General features: G+C 48.2%; 1 protein-coding gene across 7 annotated transcripts in view; it reads right to left on the reverse strand.

Annotated features, from left to right (window-relative positions):
• Positions 1-3,294: 3,294 nt before the first annotated feature.
• MAMLD1 (mastermind like domain containing 1) overlaps positions 3,295-14,633 on the reverse strand; it is a 254,357-nt gene continuing 243,018 nt past the window's right edge. For all 7 annotated transcript variants that reach the window (XM_072042899.1, XM_072042898.1, XM_072042900.1 and 4 more), the window contains 3 exons: positions 7,327-7,473; positions 5,782-5,863; positions 3,295-5,492 (listed from right to left, as the gene is read on the reverse strand). In XM_072042899.1, coding sequence (XP_071899000.1) covers positions 4,468-5,492; positions 5,782-5,863; positions 7,327-7,473 — 1,254 coding nt within the window. In that variant the 3' untranslated portion in view covers positions 3,295-4,467. The remainder of the gene's footprint in view (positions 5,493-5,781; positions 5,864-7,326; positions 7,474-14,633) is intronic.

Here is a 14,633-nt window from a genome sequence, read left to right on the forward strand (position 1 = left end):
GAGACCCTCAGTGGTATTTAAAACATTCCGTCCTCTTCCAGACTCTCCTCTTTTTTAAAAAAAAAAGATTTGATATACACATAGCAGGGAACAGAAGTGGAAACAGGCATTCGATTGCTGCTAAGAACCACAACCCGAGCTCAGCCCGCATGGCTGGACCAGGCAGAGGTGGCAGGGAGCAGCGTCCCCCCAGGGCCACGAGCCACCTGCCCCCAGCACACACGGCAGGAGGGGCAGCAGGGCTCTCCCTCGCCCTTGCCTGCCCTGCAGCCGGGCACCACTCCAGGCCCTCTCCCCGGGGCACGGGCACATCTGCAGCGCCGTCGGCAGGTGCCAGCTCCCTCGCCAGGTGCTGGCTCCTGCTCCCAGGCTGGTATAAATCAGGGTTTACCCTGCCACAGGCAGTGGAATAGCTCCTGATTTACAACATCCTACACAAGAGGAGAACTTGACCTTACACTTCAGCATCAGTGCAGCTTCCTTTGTTGAAAGCTTCTTAAGCAAGATGTGTAATCAATCCTGGAGAGCCACCGAGCAGCACGGCTCAGGTTCTGCATAAGTCAGGGCTAGGCTGCCTGGGGAAATTGCCTGATATGGGCTCCCGTGACATCTATTCCTAGGAGCTTTCTGGATGCTTTTTTATAGGAATGAGCATGTTTTTTCTGTTTTGCCTTTGTCAGAAATGGTTTGGTTTAGATTAATACAATCCACAAAGAGAATTTTTCCATGGTAAGCATAGAGTTTTGAAGTCTGACTTAACTATGTCACTAACCTTTAAGACAGACAAGCTGTTAGCGAGCTCCTCTTTGGAAATTCTGGCCTTTAAAGGGATTTGATGTTATTTTGGAATCCAAGAGGAAAAATCTTACTGCCTTGCCTGTTTTCATGGCCATAATTATGAGGGCAGTCTGGTGACGTAACTTGTTTGGGAAATAAATGATAGCTTTCAATAGTGAGTGCTGTCAGACACTTCACTCCTTGTAGCTATTTTAGACATCTACATTCATTTTGCGCTTCCCCAGCACCAAATGCAGCTCTTATTTATGCCTGTGCAAATCCCATGCTAGACCACTGACTTCAGTCGACCGAGCCCATGTTTACACCAGCCCGCAAGGCAGCAGAATTTGGCTTATGGAACAAGTCTGCGTACGCCTCGTGGTGTGATCCTTTTGCTCCAGTAAGCGTGGTGGATAAGTCGTGCGAGGTATTTCGCCTTATTCTATCACTAGTCGCTACTATTTGCCTGAGTGATATGGACCATGAAAGCAGGATCAGGCTTTGGGCATTTTCACACTTGAAATGGAGAGAAGAAAAGGGGAGGGCAAAGTACAGAGAGGTATTTTTTTGCAGAATAAACCAGACAATTTGCTGGGATAGAGGCATTGCTTGTTACAGCCCGATACAGCCCAGAGCTGCAGTTCTAATGCTGCAGCTGCTGCGATGAGCCACGTGCTTTCACCCCGCACTTTGTGCCCTGGTCGGAGCCAACCCTCCCTGTGTGCCTGCCCGGGGGAGAAAAATCAGCCCAGCTCTTCGTCTGCAACCCAGGAAGGGCACTTGCTATCGAGATTATGTGCCAAAGCCCCAAGAGGTCAGCAGCAGGAGATTCAGCAGCTACAAGTACCACCAGAGACACCAAGAAAATAATAATAATTTTCCGTCTTCAAAGCATGACACAGCCGTGACTCCTCACAATGCCCCTGTGAGGTAAGGCACCGTAACCGCTCCCAACTGAGACATGAGGAACGAGAGATGGAGAGGTGAAGAGCTCTACCAGTTCAAGCACTAAACAAAAAAAAATAATAAGAGTGAAAACAAGTGGGTACGCAACTTGGGTACAAGACAAACAATTTTTCATAAATTCAGTGGCAGACAGCTGTCTTGTGAAAACACCCAGTGCTGGTAACCCAAACCCCGCAGACCTGAGAAGCTGCAAGGTTCATTGCCAAAGACAAAATGAAGAATGAAAATGGGGTATTCTTGTAATATTTAATAATATCCTACAGAAATGTGTGCGGCAGCAGTCAGCCCTGCCACCTGTGAGTGCTGTGCAGCTAACCCGGAGGGGGCCGGGCGCTGGCAGTGCCCAGACCTGCGGTCGGAGCTGCTGCCCCGGAGAGCACTGGCGCTGGCTTGGGCAGGGCCCAGCTCAGGGCAGAAAAGCTGCTGAAAGGCTGCCAAGTTTCATAGCCACACAAACTCACCTTTGTCCCCACCACAGACACATTAAGAGGCATTTATCGCCTCTCTGCATTTCTGTCTCCTTTGGAGACTCGCAGGGTTTTACCGCCTGGTTCGGGTGGTTGTTCGGCAAGGCCGGTTCCTTCGGCTTGAAAAACTGGCTTCTTTCTTCCTCGCCCTGGTTTCACGCTCATATGTATCATTCTTGGGATCAAGCCTGTTGGGAGTTCACTTGGATTAAGCTCCTGCCTTCACCATCACGAAGCCTCAAGGATCTTCAAGAGGCGCAGGGTGGTGGTGGCTGGGAGAGGCCTGCTATCTGCAGAGCTCTATCCGCCTGCTTTACACACTGACTGCCTCCTCATATTTTTCACTTCAGAAGCTCTTTTCTGCCATCCAGCTCTGCAGAAAAAAGTTCCGGAGAGGAAGGGCTCACACCAGGGTGGGGATGACCACACCCAGCCCCTCCCTCCAGCATGGACCAATTTGAGGAAAATCCTCCCCAGGAGACTTCCTCAAGCTCGTCATGCCCATGGTGTCTCAGGGATGAAGGGCAGCACAACATCTCCGTCAGCCCTAGAAAGCTGGGGTGGTGTCTGCTTGTGTTTAAACAAGGCAGTTCTACCTACAGACTATTTGTGCATTTATTTAAGGTGAAAAACGCCCTCTTTCATCCTGCTCTTCCTCGCACCCAGCTCACTGCCCCAGAGCAGGCACGGGCTCTCCCCTGAGACCTGTGTTCAAGCAGTGAAATGCCACCAGAGGCATTGCTGAAGGAGCAGTACAGCAAGAGCCCCAAAATCTAGAGTCAATTGTTTCTGAATAATAAGCACTGAAACCTAAACAAATGGAGCTATGTAAAAAAGAAGAGAATAATTTGTTCGTATTTACCCACAACTGTACTGGAAACGGAGAGCGGGCCTAGGAAAGCCCATCTCAAAACAAAATTCAGGCCCACTTCAATTCTTTGTCTAGCTCATTTTGTCTATTAACAGCACATACACATTTGTACACGTTATTAGATTGACGTTGTAGCATCCTGGACAAATCAAATTAATTCAAATATCTGCAGGTACAAAATGTTGGAGCTAAGAAACGAGCACATAAAATATATGCAATTTTCCCCTGGCAGTTTATTATGGTATGAAGAAAAAAACATTCTGTGCTTGAAGCTGACGTTATATTACAAATGTATTGCGAAGTATGATGTGACTATTAAAATATGATTACACAAAGTATGAACATTTTAAGAAGTTTACAGTACAGTGAATCTTTTATAAACAGACTCTTAAATATACATAGGACAATAGTAGCTGACAGAAAAACATCAAAAATTAACTATTAATGTTTATAGACTTTTCCCCTGAAAAAAAGTCTCACATTAAAACAGAAATTATGAAAAGCCTTAAAACCAGGAACAAATCACCTGTACACTACAAATATACATGGCAGGGGTGTGCAAACCAGAACCACCTTTTGGCTGCAGGATGCAGTGGCCAGGAAGCCTTCGCGATGTCGGGCCAGCGCCTCTTCTTCAGCCGAACTCGCGTCACACCGCGGGGCTCCTCAGCTGGCTGCGACGCACGGACACACACACCGCAGGGTCACAGCACAGCCACACTGCAGGGCACCGGGCGACGCGCTGCCAGCGTCGCCTCAGCGTGCTGGAGTGTATCAGGTCGAGAACTCCCCCGCAAACGGATCCCTGCCGGCAGGTCCCTGACTGCGCTGGGAGCCCAGGGGGGACCTGCACACCACCATCGGGCTGCAGGATTAAGCTGTGAGCCACCCAGCAGTTCCTTTTATGGATTTTTTTTTTTTTTAACACGACTTTTCAACCTTTCCTCTTGATATGGGAGAATAGATTTCTGCCTAGTCTGGCTGCAGTGACACCCCTAGTTCATGTGTTAAGTTATGTCAAAAACATAAGTATTTTATGCTGTAATACACAGTATTACTGAAACTAACAATATTATTTGCATATTTATAACAAGGTATAATGAAATCCCTATAATAAAACCAAAAGTTATGCTATAGATTTATTTACAAACAGTCCAGCAAAGAAGTATAAATACTTCTACATTTAAGGTTTAGGAAAACATAATTTACAAAATATTCAAATATATACAGTCATCTGAAAAACTGCCAATATTAAACTTTGATGCAGGCAAAGAATTGGCTGAATCTAGTCTTTCTTTACGGAAAGAGGTGGCAGTTTTCACGGGCCACCTGTTGGTTTTAAAAGTCACACGCACAGCATTTACAACACAACCGCTTCTCTCCGAGCTAAACGTGGCCAGAGCTTTGAGCGTGCTGTCCCAAAATGTCATCTATCATCGTCAGATTGTTCAACCACTCTTCGTCGTTGCTGCTGCTGCTGCTCTTCATGAGGGAGTCAAGGAAGTCAGCGTCGCTGCAGTTCGCGGGCAGGATGGAGCCGCTGTGCTGGGCCACGAAGTCGTACTGCGGCAGCTCGGAAGCCGCGCTCATCCTGCTGAAGGCGTCGGGCGGCTGGCCGGGGGCCGGGTAGCTCGGCGGGCCGAGCCCCGAGGCGGGACTGAGCTGGTTAAAACCAGACACTCCCTGCGGCATTGATTTCATAACATTCATAGCTGGCAACGGTCCCCTGGTTAAATTGTGTCTCAAGTTCTGAGTACTCATCGAGCTCAAGCCCTGGCCAGCCTGTCCCATGCTTAGTTTTTGCATCTGTCTGACCTGCACTCCGGGAGCGATCTGATTTGGCGGCACGACGGCCTGCTGGGAGAACTGCTGACCCGACGCGTTGGGCCTCGCGTTCTGTTTGGAGAAAAGAGTGTTACTGGAGAACTGCTGCATGCTGGTATCCATTTGGCTTTGATTTGGCATTCTTGGCACAGCGGTCGGCGTCCACATCTGGGCAGATGAGTTGGGATAGACGTTGGGGATTCTTGGCACGCTCGGCTGTCTCAAGTGCTGCTGAGTGGCGGAGTGATTCGCCAAGGAGCCGGAGCTAAAGCCGCCCATCGGCATTCCCGGCCGCACGGCCGCGTGGCTGTGCACAGTTTGGCACCCGGAGTTCATGCCCAGCGAGTTCTGGCTCGGCCGCAGGGGGATGTTAAAGTCAGAATTAGGCGGAAAAACCCCCTGCTGCTTGCCGGGGTTGTGCGGCATCATCACCATGGTCCCGCTGCTCTGGCTGGCAGTGGCTGGGGCGATGCCCGCGGCGCCCAAGGTGCTCTGGAGCATGGCTGGGTTAGACGGCAGCATGCGGTGGTTGGGCGGAGGGGCCGGCATCGGCTGGCTGCACTCGGTGGGAAGGGGCTGCTGCACGGCTGCACACAGAGAGACAAGTTAGCCGGGAGCACCTTCACCCTGCCAGCACGGCAGATCCGTACCGGGCTACCTCGCCACGCTTATCTTTCTCTACACGGGGCCCTGCTCTGCGGGCTGTGTAACAGCGCTGTTACCGGAGCAATAAGGAAATGGGTGAACCTCATGGTACGTAATCAAATGGGAAATGCTTTTATTTCAGGGCAGAGAATCATTAAGCGCCCCGTATTTAATCAGACCCCAGGCCCTGGCTCCTCGAGGCTTTTAATAGCACGCCACTTCCCTCCTTACCTTGAAACTGATTCATCTGCTGAGCCGCAAACAAACTCCTCTGCTCAGACGTTACTCCCAGCATGTTTTGTCTCTGCTTTTCCTGGAAGACAAGGGGAATAATAGTCAAGTTGCAGTGTCCTGACAAACAAGACGAGCAGCAGACACTTGAATTGTAGCCACTGTCATCACTAACAACCTCTCCCATGCACGCACACACACACACACTCCTCCCGATGAGATTCAGCCCAGACGGTTCACTTCAGAGCGGATCTTAATTGCTCACATGCCCTTTCCTGCTGAGGTGTCCTTACAAGAGCCCCGCACTGGGAAGCGCCACCCTCAGCAGATGCTGTGCAGGCAGCCCAAGGGGCAGCTGGATGAACACGCAGCCCCTCATGTTCAGCAGAGTACAAGTGAAGTGCAGGGCAGCCAGAGGCTGCAGGTATCCTGGCGTCTCCCCAGCGCCTCTTGTGCTGACCCTTTGGACGTTCTCTGAAGGTCCAGATCCCGGGACAAAAGGTGCCCGAGAGTCTGTGAGTGAGCAGAATCTGTGGCAGCATTACAGGGACACGCTGACAAGCAAGGGACTGCTGGTGGCCATCACCCTGCCCGGCTCTGCTCAGGTGCATCACCTACAGTGCCAGTTGCCGCTTCTCAGCAGAACACAGCAACGAACCACGGGCAGCCCTGGACCCCGGATCCTGCTGGCTTTCTCCAAGTGACCCGATTCATGTCTGCAGCCATTTGAGCCTGGAACCTGCCACCGCACTTGCATCCCTGCCGCAGACAGCAGCTGTGACCTGGGGAACCTTCCACGCATGGTGCAAGCTGAGGCCTGGCTGAATTCCTGCTGTGCTAGAGCAGCACAGATAAGCTTAAGGCTAACAGATGACAAAGAGGCACAATTGGTTTTGGAAGGGAATTTGATCAACGAACGGGATACTATTTGGTTACGGGTTTTACTAAACTCCTTCTCACACCGTTTCCCATCCAAGGAATCGAGCCAGCTTGCCGCAAACCCAGCAGCCTGCTCAGACAGCACGAGGTGCAGGCTCGGTGATGCCTCGCCCAGTTTGCCTGTGGGATTCCCCCACCCCTGCTCCTTCACACAGCACGTTTCAAGCCTCACACAAGGACTTCTGTCCCTCGAGAGAACTGCCACGTCCAGGACAAACTGGAGTTTATCATCTGCTCTGGGATATCCCTGGGGAACGAGGGAGAAAGGCAAGCATGGAGAATCTCTCTCCTGGGACTGACTCACTCTTCAAGCCTCCCTTCTCAGCGTCTTCCCTCCCAGCTCTGAGGCTGACCACAGCTGACGGCAATGATATGGAGGTGACTGAATTCTTCCCTTGCACATGAGTGGGCAGAGCTGCACTCGGACCTGCTGAGCAGCACTTGGTCGTGGCCTCTCAGGCAGGACAGCCCTGCTCTGACTCAACCCAGCAGCTCCTGGGTCACTCCTTAGTGTTTGCTGACTGTTCGTTTCCCCATTCCAGTTAGTCCTGTCCCTCCCAGTGAGGTGGATAGCACAGGAGCCCACAGAGGCTCTCGGCATCATACCTGCATCAGCTGTCGTTTCATAATTTGCTGCTTCAGTAAATGGTTCCTCATCGTGTACCCATTCACCGTGGCTGGTGCCGGCACCGAGCCTCCGCTTGGGATGGAGCCCGGCTCCTGAAGTCTGGCAACAATTCCAGGATTTTGATCCTGCCAAGATGAAAAAAAGAAAATTAATCTCATCGGGGAGATAACAACAGAAGCCTTTATCCTCTCTGCCGATGCCCTCTCTCCAGTCTTTGGCTGTCCCGTGCCAAAAACACCTTGTGGATCCACATGGACCCACATGCCACGGTGGGGACAGTGAGGGGCAAGGGGACTGCTCCGATTTCTGAGGGTCAGCACAAGAAGAAATGAGAGAAGCAAAAGGTTAATCCAAAATCCTTTGTGACTAGCCCAAGGCTACAAGACTGATTCACTAAGATTACTGGCGTCACATGGCTGCCTGGCTGGCAGGAGGGCTGTGAGTAAAGCATCACATTTCCCACCAGTTCCCCAACTGTTACACTGCAAGACATAAGGAAAGAAAAGTTGCATCAGGGTAGGACTTGGCAACTGGATATGATGGAGAAGCCACAGTAAAAGGAAGAAGCAGAGCAAAGGCAAAAGGAGAGAAAAGGAGGAATCAGGCCAGGGACCCAGAAAGATGGGGAAGATGTGGGCCAGGATTTGGATTGAAATGCTTCTCAAGGGTTTCCTGATGGGAAAATGAAGAAGAGCTAGTTGTGAAAGTTGAGGAGAACACGGGATAACACGGGATCTGATCATGGCCAGGCACAAATTAGAAATGCAACCGGCTTGATTCACGGACGGTGGAAACTGGCCTTGCTGTAAGCACCCAAAGAGAGACCCGTGTTGACTTTCACCAGTGGAGGACTTGCTCCACAGAAAGAGCATTGTGGGGAGAAGAAGAAAAAAATAAATCACAAAACCACCAGGAAGACACAACCCAAAAGAGAAAAAGAATTAGAAAAAGTACTGAAGTCAAAACATCTGAGGAGCCGGCAGGCAGTCAAGGAAATCTGAGAGAAAAAACAAGGGAAGAAGTCCAGGCCTGGAGGAGGACAAGAAGGCAAGCAGTCCCCCAGGTGCCATGCTCAGGCACAGCAGTACCAGCACATTCCCCTTTCTCCATTTTCACATCCAGCCTCTACATTATTTATGATGTTTTGTTATTATTGGCAGGGAGAAGTATGTGTGTTATATCCAGCAATCTTAGCTAGGCCGTGCTTCCTTTGTTTTCAGAATGGAAGCCCACATCCTTTGTTTGAGAATCAATGTTATCGGGAGATAAGCACGAAGAAAATGGTTGTTGCCTTTTGACATCTGACAATTAGAAGCATGCTCAGATGGAGAAAACAGGATACAAGCCGTGCTTCAGAAGGCGCTGGGAGGCGTTTGGTGCCTGCGCCTGGGGCGCCTTTCCCCAGCAGCTCGCCACGAGGCAGGACCCTCCACCTGCCCAGATCCTCCTGGTGAGAGCCATTACCAAGAAGGCCACCGAAATTACTCATTTTTATGGTGCCTCCTTTTGTTGTAGCACTTTGGCCTATTATGCAAAAGCCCAATTGATGAAATGTAAATGCCCGCTAGATAATTTACTAAAAGACACAAACCTGCAGCTCATCACCGCTCATTATCATTCCCATTCATGGGCAGTCTCATAAGACCGGGCTTTATTAGTGGTGCTTTGCTTACAATTCTGCCGGACACCTCTCCTCCTCCTTCTCCCCTCCTACCCATTTTATTCCCTCTCTCCAAAAGAAAAAAAAAAAAAAGAGGGGAGGAAAAAAGTAAATATGATTTACTACAGTTGTAAATATGAAAGTTCATGTAAAGCTAGCGTTCTGCTTTCATGTCAGACAGTGTTCTGCAGCCACGGTTAAGCTCTGAATAATGCAGATTGCCTCTAGGGGAATATTTGAAAGTGCAGGGATTCAGTTTGTGTACTCTGCACATGAAAGACACTGAAATGTTCATACCACCAAAATCCCTGCCATCTATCCAATTTCCTCCCAACTTGTCTTGTTGCGTGCAGAGGGTCTGTGCTTACTGAAGCAAATGAGTTTAGTGCAAGGGCGATCATTCTGATGTCTAGCTCAGGGCTATTGCATTACCAAGTCGTAACATTAAAGGCTCTTTTCCTAATCATGTCCACCTCGTTCCAATTCTTCCTAAACATCATCAAGAAACTAATGTTGATTTTTCCATATTATTAATGCTAAAGAAGTGTAAATCACACCACTAATTGTGGCTCTTGTGCTGTGGCAATACAACAGCTTAATTGTATGGGATTTTCTGCAGGCATCCTATAGCAAATAATGACAATCAGCGAAGTTTATTTGCCAATACAGAGAATGGGCTCCTGAGTTTTTCAGAGCAAAGTTGTATAACACTTCATTAGCTGGTAAAGAAACAATCTATAGATACAAATTTTGCCTTGGGGGAAATTAGGACAAAATAGCCTAGATGGGAAGACAAGGAATGAATTCAAAATCTTTCTGTCTACAGTTCACATGTAGGTTAATCCAAAAAAAAAAAAAAAGTTCTCTTTTCCTCCTTTCACCGCTAGTGGGAACTGCTGTATTCCCTTACAACGAGAACCACCCGTGTCAACGTCACGGCTAAGAATAGCTCTGGTGTAGTCTAAAGGACGCTGCTATCTGTACCAAAGGTTAATGAACTTTAAGCATTTTTCCTTTTCATCACTCCCCTAGAAAAGTCACTTTTCCCATAGCGAGGCCAAGCCAAACATGCCAGAGTCTTAACTTGTCTATAGTTTGGACTCTCCCATTTCAAACCCCAAAGAGAGCGGAGAGAGGAGGGTTCTGGTGTCAATGCCGGGATGGGGACTTGCAGGTGTCTGCAGGGGATTCTTAGTCTTTGATATCTAAAATAATTGCGTTTGCATGTTGGCTTTTTTGGGGGGGGTCATTTTCCCCCTCAAAAACCCCCTAACAAAACCAGAAATCAGCAGTAGCCCAGCCCAGCAGCAGGCTACCCAGCGTGGGGTTTAGGGCTGTGCGTTTAGGAGCATGTGCTGGTGTTGCTGGCTGAACTGTTGGCAGCGCCTCCAAGCCCCTGCCCTATGTGGGGGCTTCCCAGATGGGCAGCTCCATTCGGGAAGGCACCGGGGCTACCACCCCAAGCACAGAGCAAGGAGAAAAGCACTAGGTGCAGGTTTGCAGGAGCATAAGCACACAGCGGTGAGACCCGTCCTGCCCGACAGCCCCGGGGCGCACATGGCACACTGCTGGGACTGCTGCAAATGGCTGTGCCCGACTGCAGCCAGCACGGGGCCGGGCCAAAAAAGACATTCAGGCACACACTTAATGCAAAGTGTGCAAACAGTCCCTCTGGGACCTACCGCGTGTATTTCTGCATCTACATCCTTCTAAAATCCTTTGCTGCTGAGCCCGACCTGCCCAGCCTCATCACATCCCACACGAGATGCACAACTGCAGTAAATAAGCACGGAGATGAATTGCTCTGCGTGAACACAGCTGATAAACTCCAGTCCTTACCACTTAGTTATACATCCAGTAATCACTTCTGTGGCTTCACTTAAGTGAGAATAAAGAAATTTATGGCCCCTAATTCCTCTGAATCCTCATTAACAAACAGTCCAAAAAGGATTTAAAAGCAAGACTTTCTGAGGATCTGAGCTGGAGCTTTAATCTCTCTTTGGCAAATATGTAACAATCCCTCTAATCTTTAATAAAGAGCATTCATTGTTTTTTAGGACTGCGTGAAAACAGTATACTCATTTATCATTATCAAACTTTCCCATCTGCTCTTACAGTGCAACTCTAAAGAATATAACAAAGAAATGTACATGTTAAATTGTATTGACTTAAGCCCAGAGCTATTGGAGATGTACAATTTATTTCAGCGAGGGCATGAAGGGGACTGCAGGCTGCTAGACAGAGTCATTTGTCCAGTGTTGAAAAGACAGTTATCTGCACCAAAATGGCTCTTGGAAAAGCACATTTGCTTTATAAGAAATAAGCTGCCAGGTGAGACCATTCAGCATTATGTTACAGACCCAGACAATAAAACTAAGCCATGAATTTCAATAGTTAACAGATGGACTAATTAGAGACTGAATTCTTTGTGGTTCTAACAGATAACCAGGTCACAGCAAGGTTACTGAGAGAGAGACATTCAGCTTTGCAAATTTCAGTGGATATTTGCAGAGCAGGTGAAGAACTGTACTTCCTAAATGAAAGCCTTAGCAGCAGTGGAAGAACGGAAATGTATTGCATTTGAAACGCGTATCGTGGCCGTATGCAAAAAGTTGCCATTTCAGAAAGCGCTCCTGATCTGAGAAATATTCCCTCCGCTTTAAGTGGGGAACCCAGCTGACTCCAGTAATTATACATCTGAAAACAGAAGGATCATTGAAACGAGCCGCAGCACCGCAGAATAAAAGGAAAAGCCGAGCCGTGGGCAGGTCAGGGGAGATGCTGTAAATAACAGGAAGGGACAAACTGCTGCTTGCCGCTGGAGTTTTTTGCAATTAGAGATAACTTAACTTAAATATCTACTGGGACATCACACAGAAAAATAATAAAATAAATAGTGAAATAAAATTAAGTTAAATTAAAAAAAAAAAGGGGGAAAACCATGTCTACAAGACTTAGGAGTAGCTCGTGCTGCTGAGCCACTCAGAGGCCATGGCTGTGCAGCCGGGGACTTTCGGTGGATCCGCACTCACTGCAGGGCCAGATACTCTCTAGGGGTGGGGTGAAGTTTCATGAACTGAGCTTTGTTCTATATTTTAAGCACATCTGTTGCGTTACGTATGGGGAGTTCTGTACTCTGCTGAGGAAATGCAAATACTGGTTTCGAACTCCTGCCTTGCTGTTTTCCCGTGCTTCCGCCTGCCTGCCCCACGTTGCGATGCTCTGGCGGGGCTTTCATGGCAGGGTCGCCCTTCTCTCTGAAGTCCATGACTACAGCTCCTAGTACAACCACTCCACAAATCCTACAGACTAACCAAATAAAACACACAATTGGAGTTGGCTCACCCATAGAATTGCATGGCTGTAAGAGTTTTGTGTCTTGATTCGCAGAGAAGCCACGTGGAGGCTTCTGGTGCCTAATAACCCTGGGTGGCTGCAGAGCAAACTGTGCTGCCACCCTCACTAAGGAGGATCACTGCCTCCACAGCTGTTAACACAGTTTGCTAATCCAAGTTGTGAATCTGTTTGGCCAGGGCAAACAAAATTCATGCTCATGGTTTAGCAGGATGACCGTGTCACTCCATTCAACAGCACAACGTCTGTAAGGTGCCACGACCATTTGCTTCACCCCGAAGTCACGGGTTATGTATGCCTCTGGCCTCTGCTTCGTGCCTTTAACAAAACTCTCCCTTTGCTCTTTGGAAGTTTTCTTTCTTTTTCTCTCCTCTATTCTGCTCACAGTTCAGAGATGCTCTTTAAGATAAAGCTGAGCCTTTCAGTTCAGAAATGCTCCACAGCTTTTTGTTTGCTTGTGTGTTTTAACACAATGTACGAACATTGATAAAACAAACTGTGCAGCTCAGCGGATCTTTTTTTTACCTGTCTTTCACCCATTTACTTGATACACAAGCATGTGAAATACTACCAGCCTCAGGTTTCTAAGCTTATCTTGCAGGCTGTCAGTCAGGAAAAGGCTTTGTTTGAAGGCTGTAAGTGATCCACGAGAATATGGCTTTGTTTTTAAAAAAGGCCTTTTAAGTTTTTCTTTCTTTTCATATGGCACACACATCTTCCTTCAAAGGTAGCCCTCCTCCTTTGGTGGGAGCAGCGACAAGATCACCACACCTGGCTAGCAATTATATCGGGAACTCCTCTCTCCCAAGTGAAGCAGATGAAATGCTCATTTCCCTAGAGCTGCTCTTACCCTGCGTGCTGTTTGGACCCTTCCTCCTTTTATATCTTTATACCAGTCTTTTTGTCACTGTGCCTTAACATTAACTGCACCTGTTGTGTTTACGTGTATGGACCCGAAGGTGCAGAGATGGGTGTTTTGTAAGTGTCTATATAACAGATAGCCACGATCCAGAATTGAATTCTCTGCAAAGAACAAAATATTTATATTTGCTTGTACAGCCCTCATGATTCTCCAACCCTTGACACCCTGCTCTCGTTCCCATGGAGGGCAGCTCGCCTATAAATTCAATGAGATAATCTAAAACTGTATTTATCTCACCCAATTTCGGCTGGTAGTCCTTCTGCCTGTCTCTACAAGGTTGCAGTAGCTGCGATGACAAACTACAACGTCTCGTATCTATAAAGTGGTTTGACTCAAGTAATCCTTGTGTTATGTCAAGGCACGCTCTGTGGCAGCGGTGTCGATGAGATTCAGAAGTCGGCTGAGCTCAGCACCCGGCGGGGGCTGCCACAGGGAAAGGCAACAGCCGAGTGGCGAATTTGAGAGAGAACAGGAAAGATCCAATCATAAAATAAAGAAGATTTCACTCTAACGGAGTGAAAGCCGGGAAATCTCGGGATCTTTCCTGATTCCTAGTGAGATAAACCAGCTCTCTGCCTGCCCGTTTCTGAACAGCTCTGCCAGCTGCAGGGCGGTGCTCTGGAGCGCAGAACTTAGCGAACACTTCATTTCTCTAAGCTGATGTTTCCACGAATTTCTTCTTCCCTCTCACGTAAAGGTTCAATTCGCAGAGGCAGATGCCCGAGTCTCATCCCTTGCAATAGCAGTTGGCTGCCCAACCGCTTCTGAGAAGCCCTTTGCATGAAAACCTGCCCACATGCAAAAAACATCAGCACATGCTCCTGGTTTCTCAGGCAAGCCCACAAGCACAGCAAGCTCTGGCACAAAGTATCACATCACTTTTTCACTATTAAACCTCTCCCAAGCTTGCTCTTTCCTGACAGACGAAACCATTCAAGCACCGAAAATGGTTATATCAGATCATCTGCCCCATTGGGTGCCAAAATCCTCCCCCCCAACTTGCAGAACAAAATCCAGCGACAGCAATGAGCTGACACAATGGGCAGAAAGCGAGCTGTGACTAGGTAGTCCTCACCATCAAATTTTTAAAACCAAGATACTGGCATGTGAAAAAAAGAATAATACATCAAGGTGACCTTGAGTGTGGGGAACAAGGAGCTATCCCATTATTTTTTTTTTTAATTAAAATTATTATTAAAGCACCCAATGCTGAACTGCTGAAACCAAGTCAGCTCAATCTCCCCTTAAAAATTCCTTTTCTCCCCTTCATTTCAGATTGTATTTACAAACTGTAGATGTCTCATTTTTTTCTTGTGTCATTTCATTATTACAGAGTTGAGATCACTAGC

This window comes from Anas platyrhynchos, chromosome 10, assembly GCF_047663525.1.
Source record: "Anas platyrhynchos isolate ZD024472 breed Pekin duck chromosome 10, IASCAAS_PekinDuck_T2T, whole genome shotgun sequence".
NCBI lineage: Eukaryota > Metazoa > Chordata > Aves > Anseriformes > Anatidae > Anas > Anas platyrhynchos.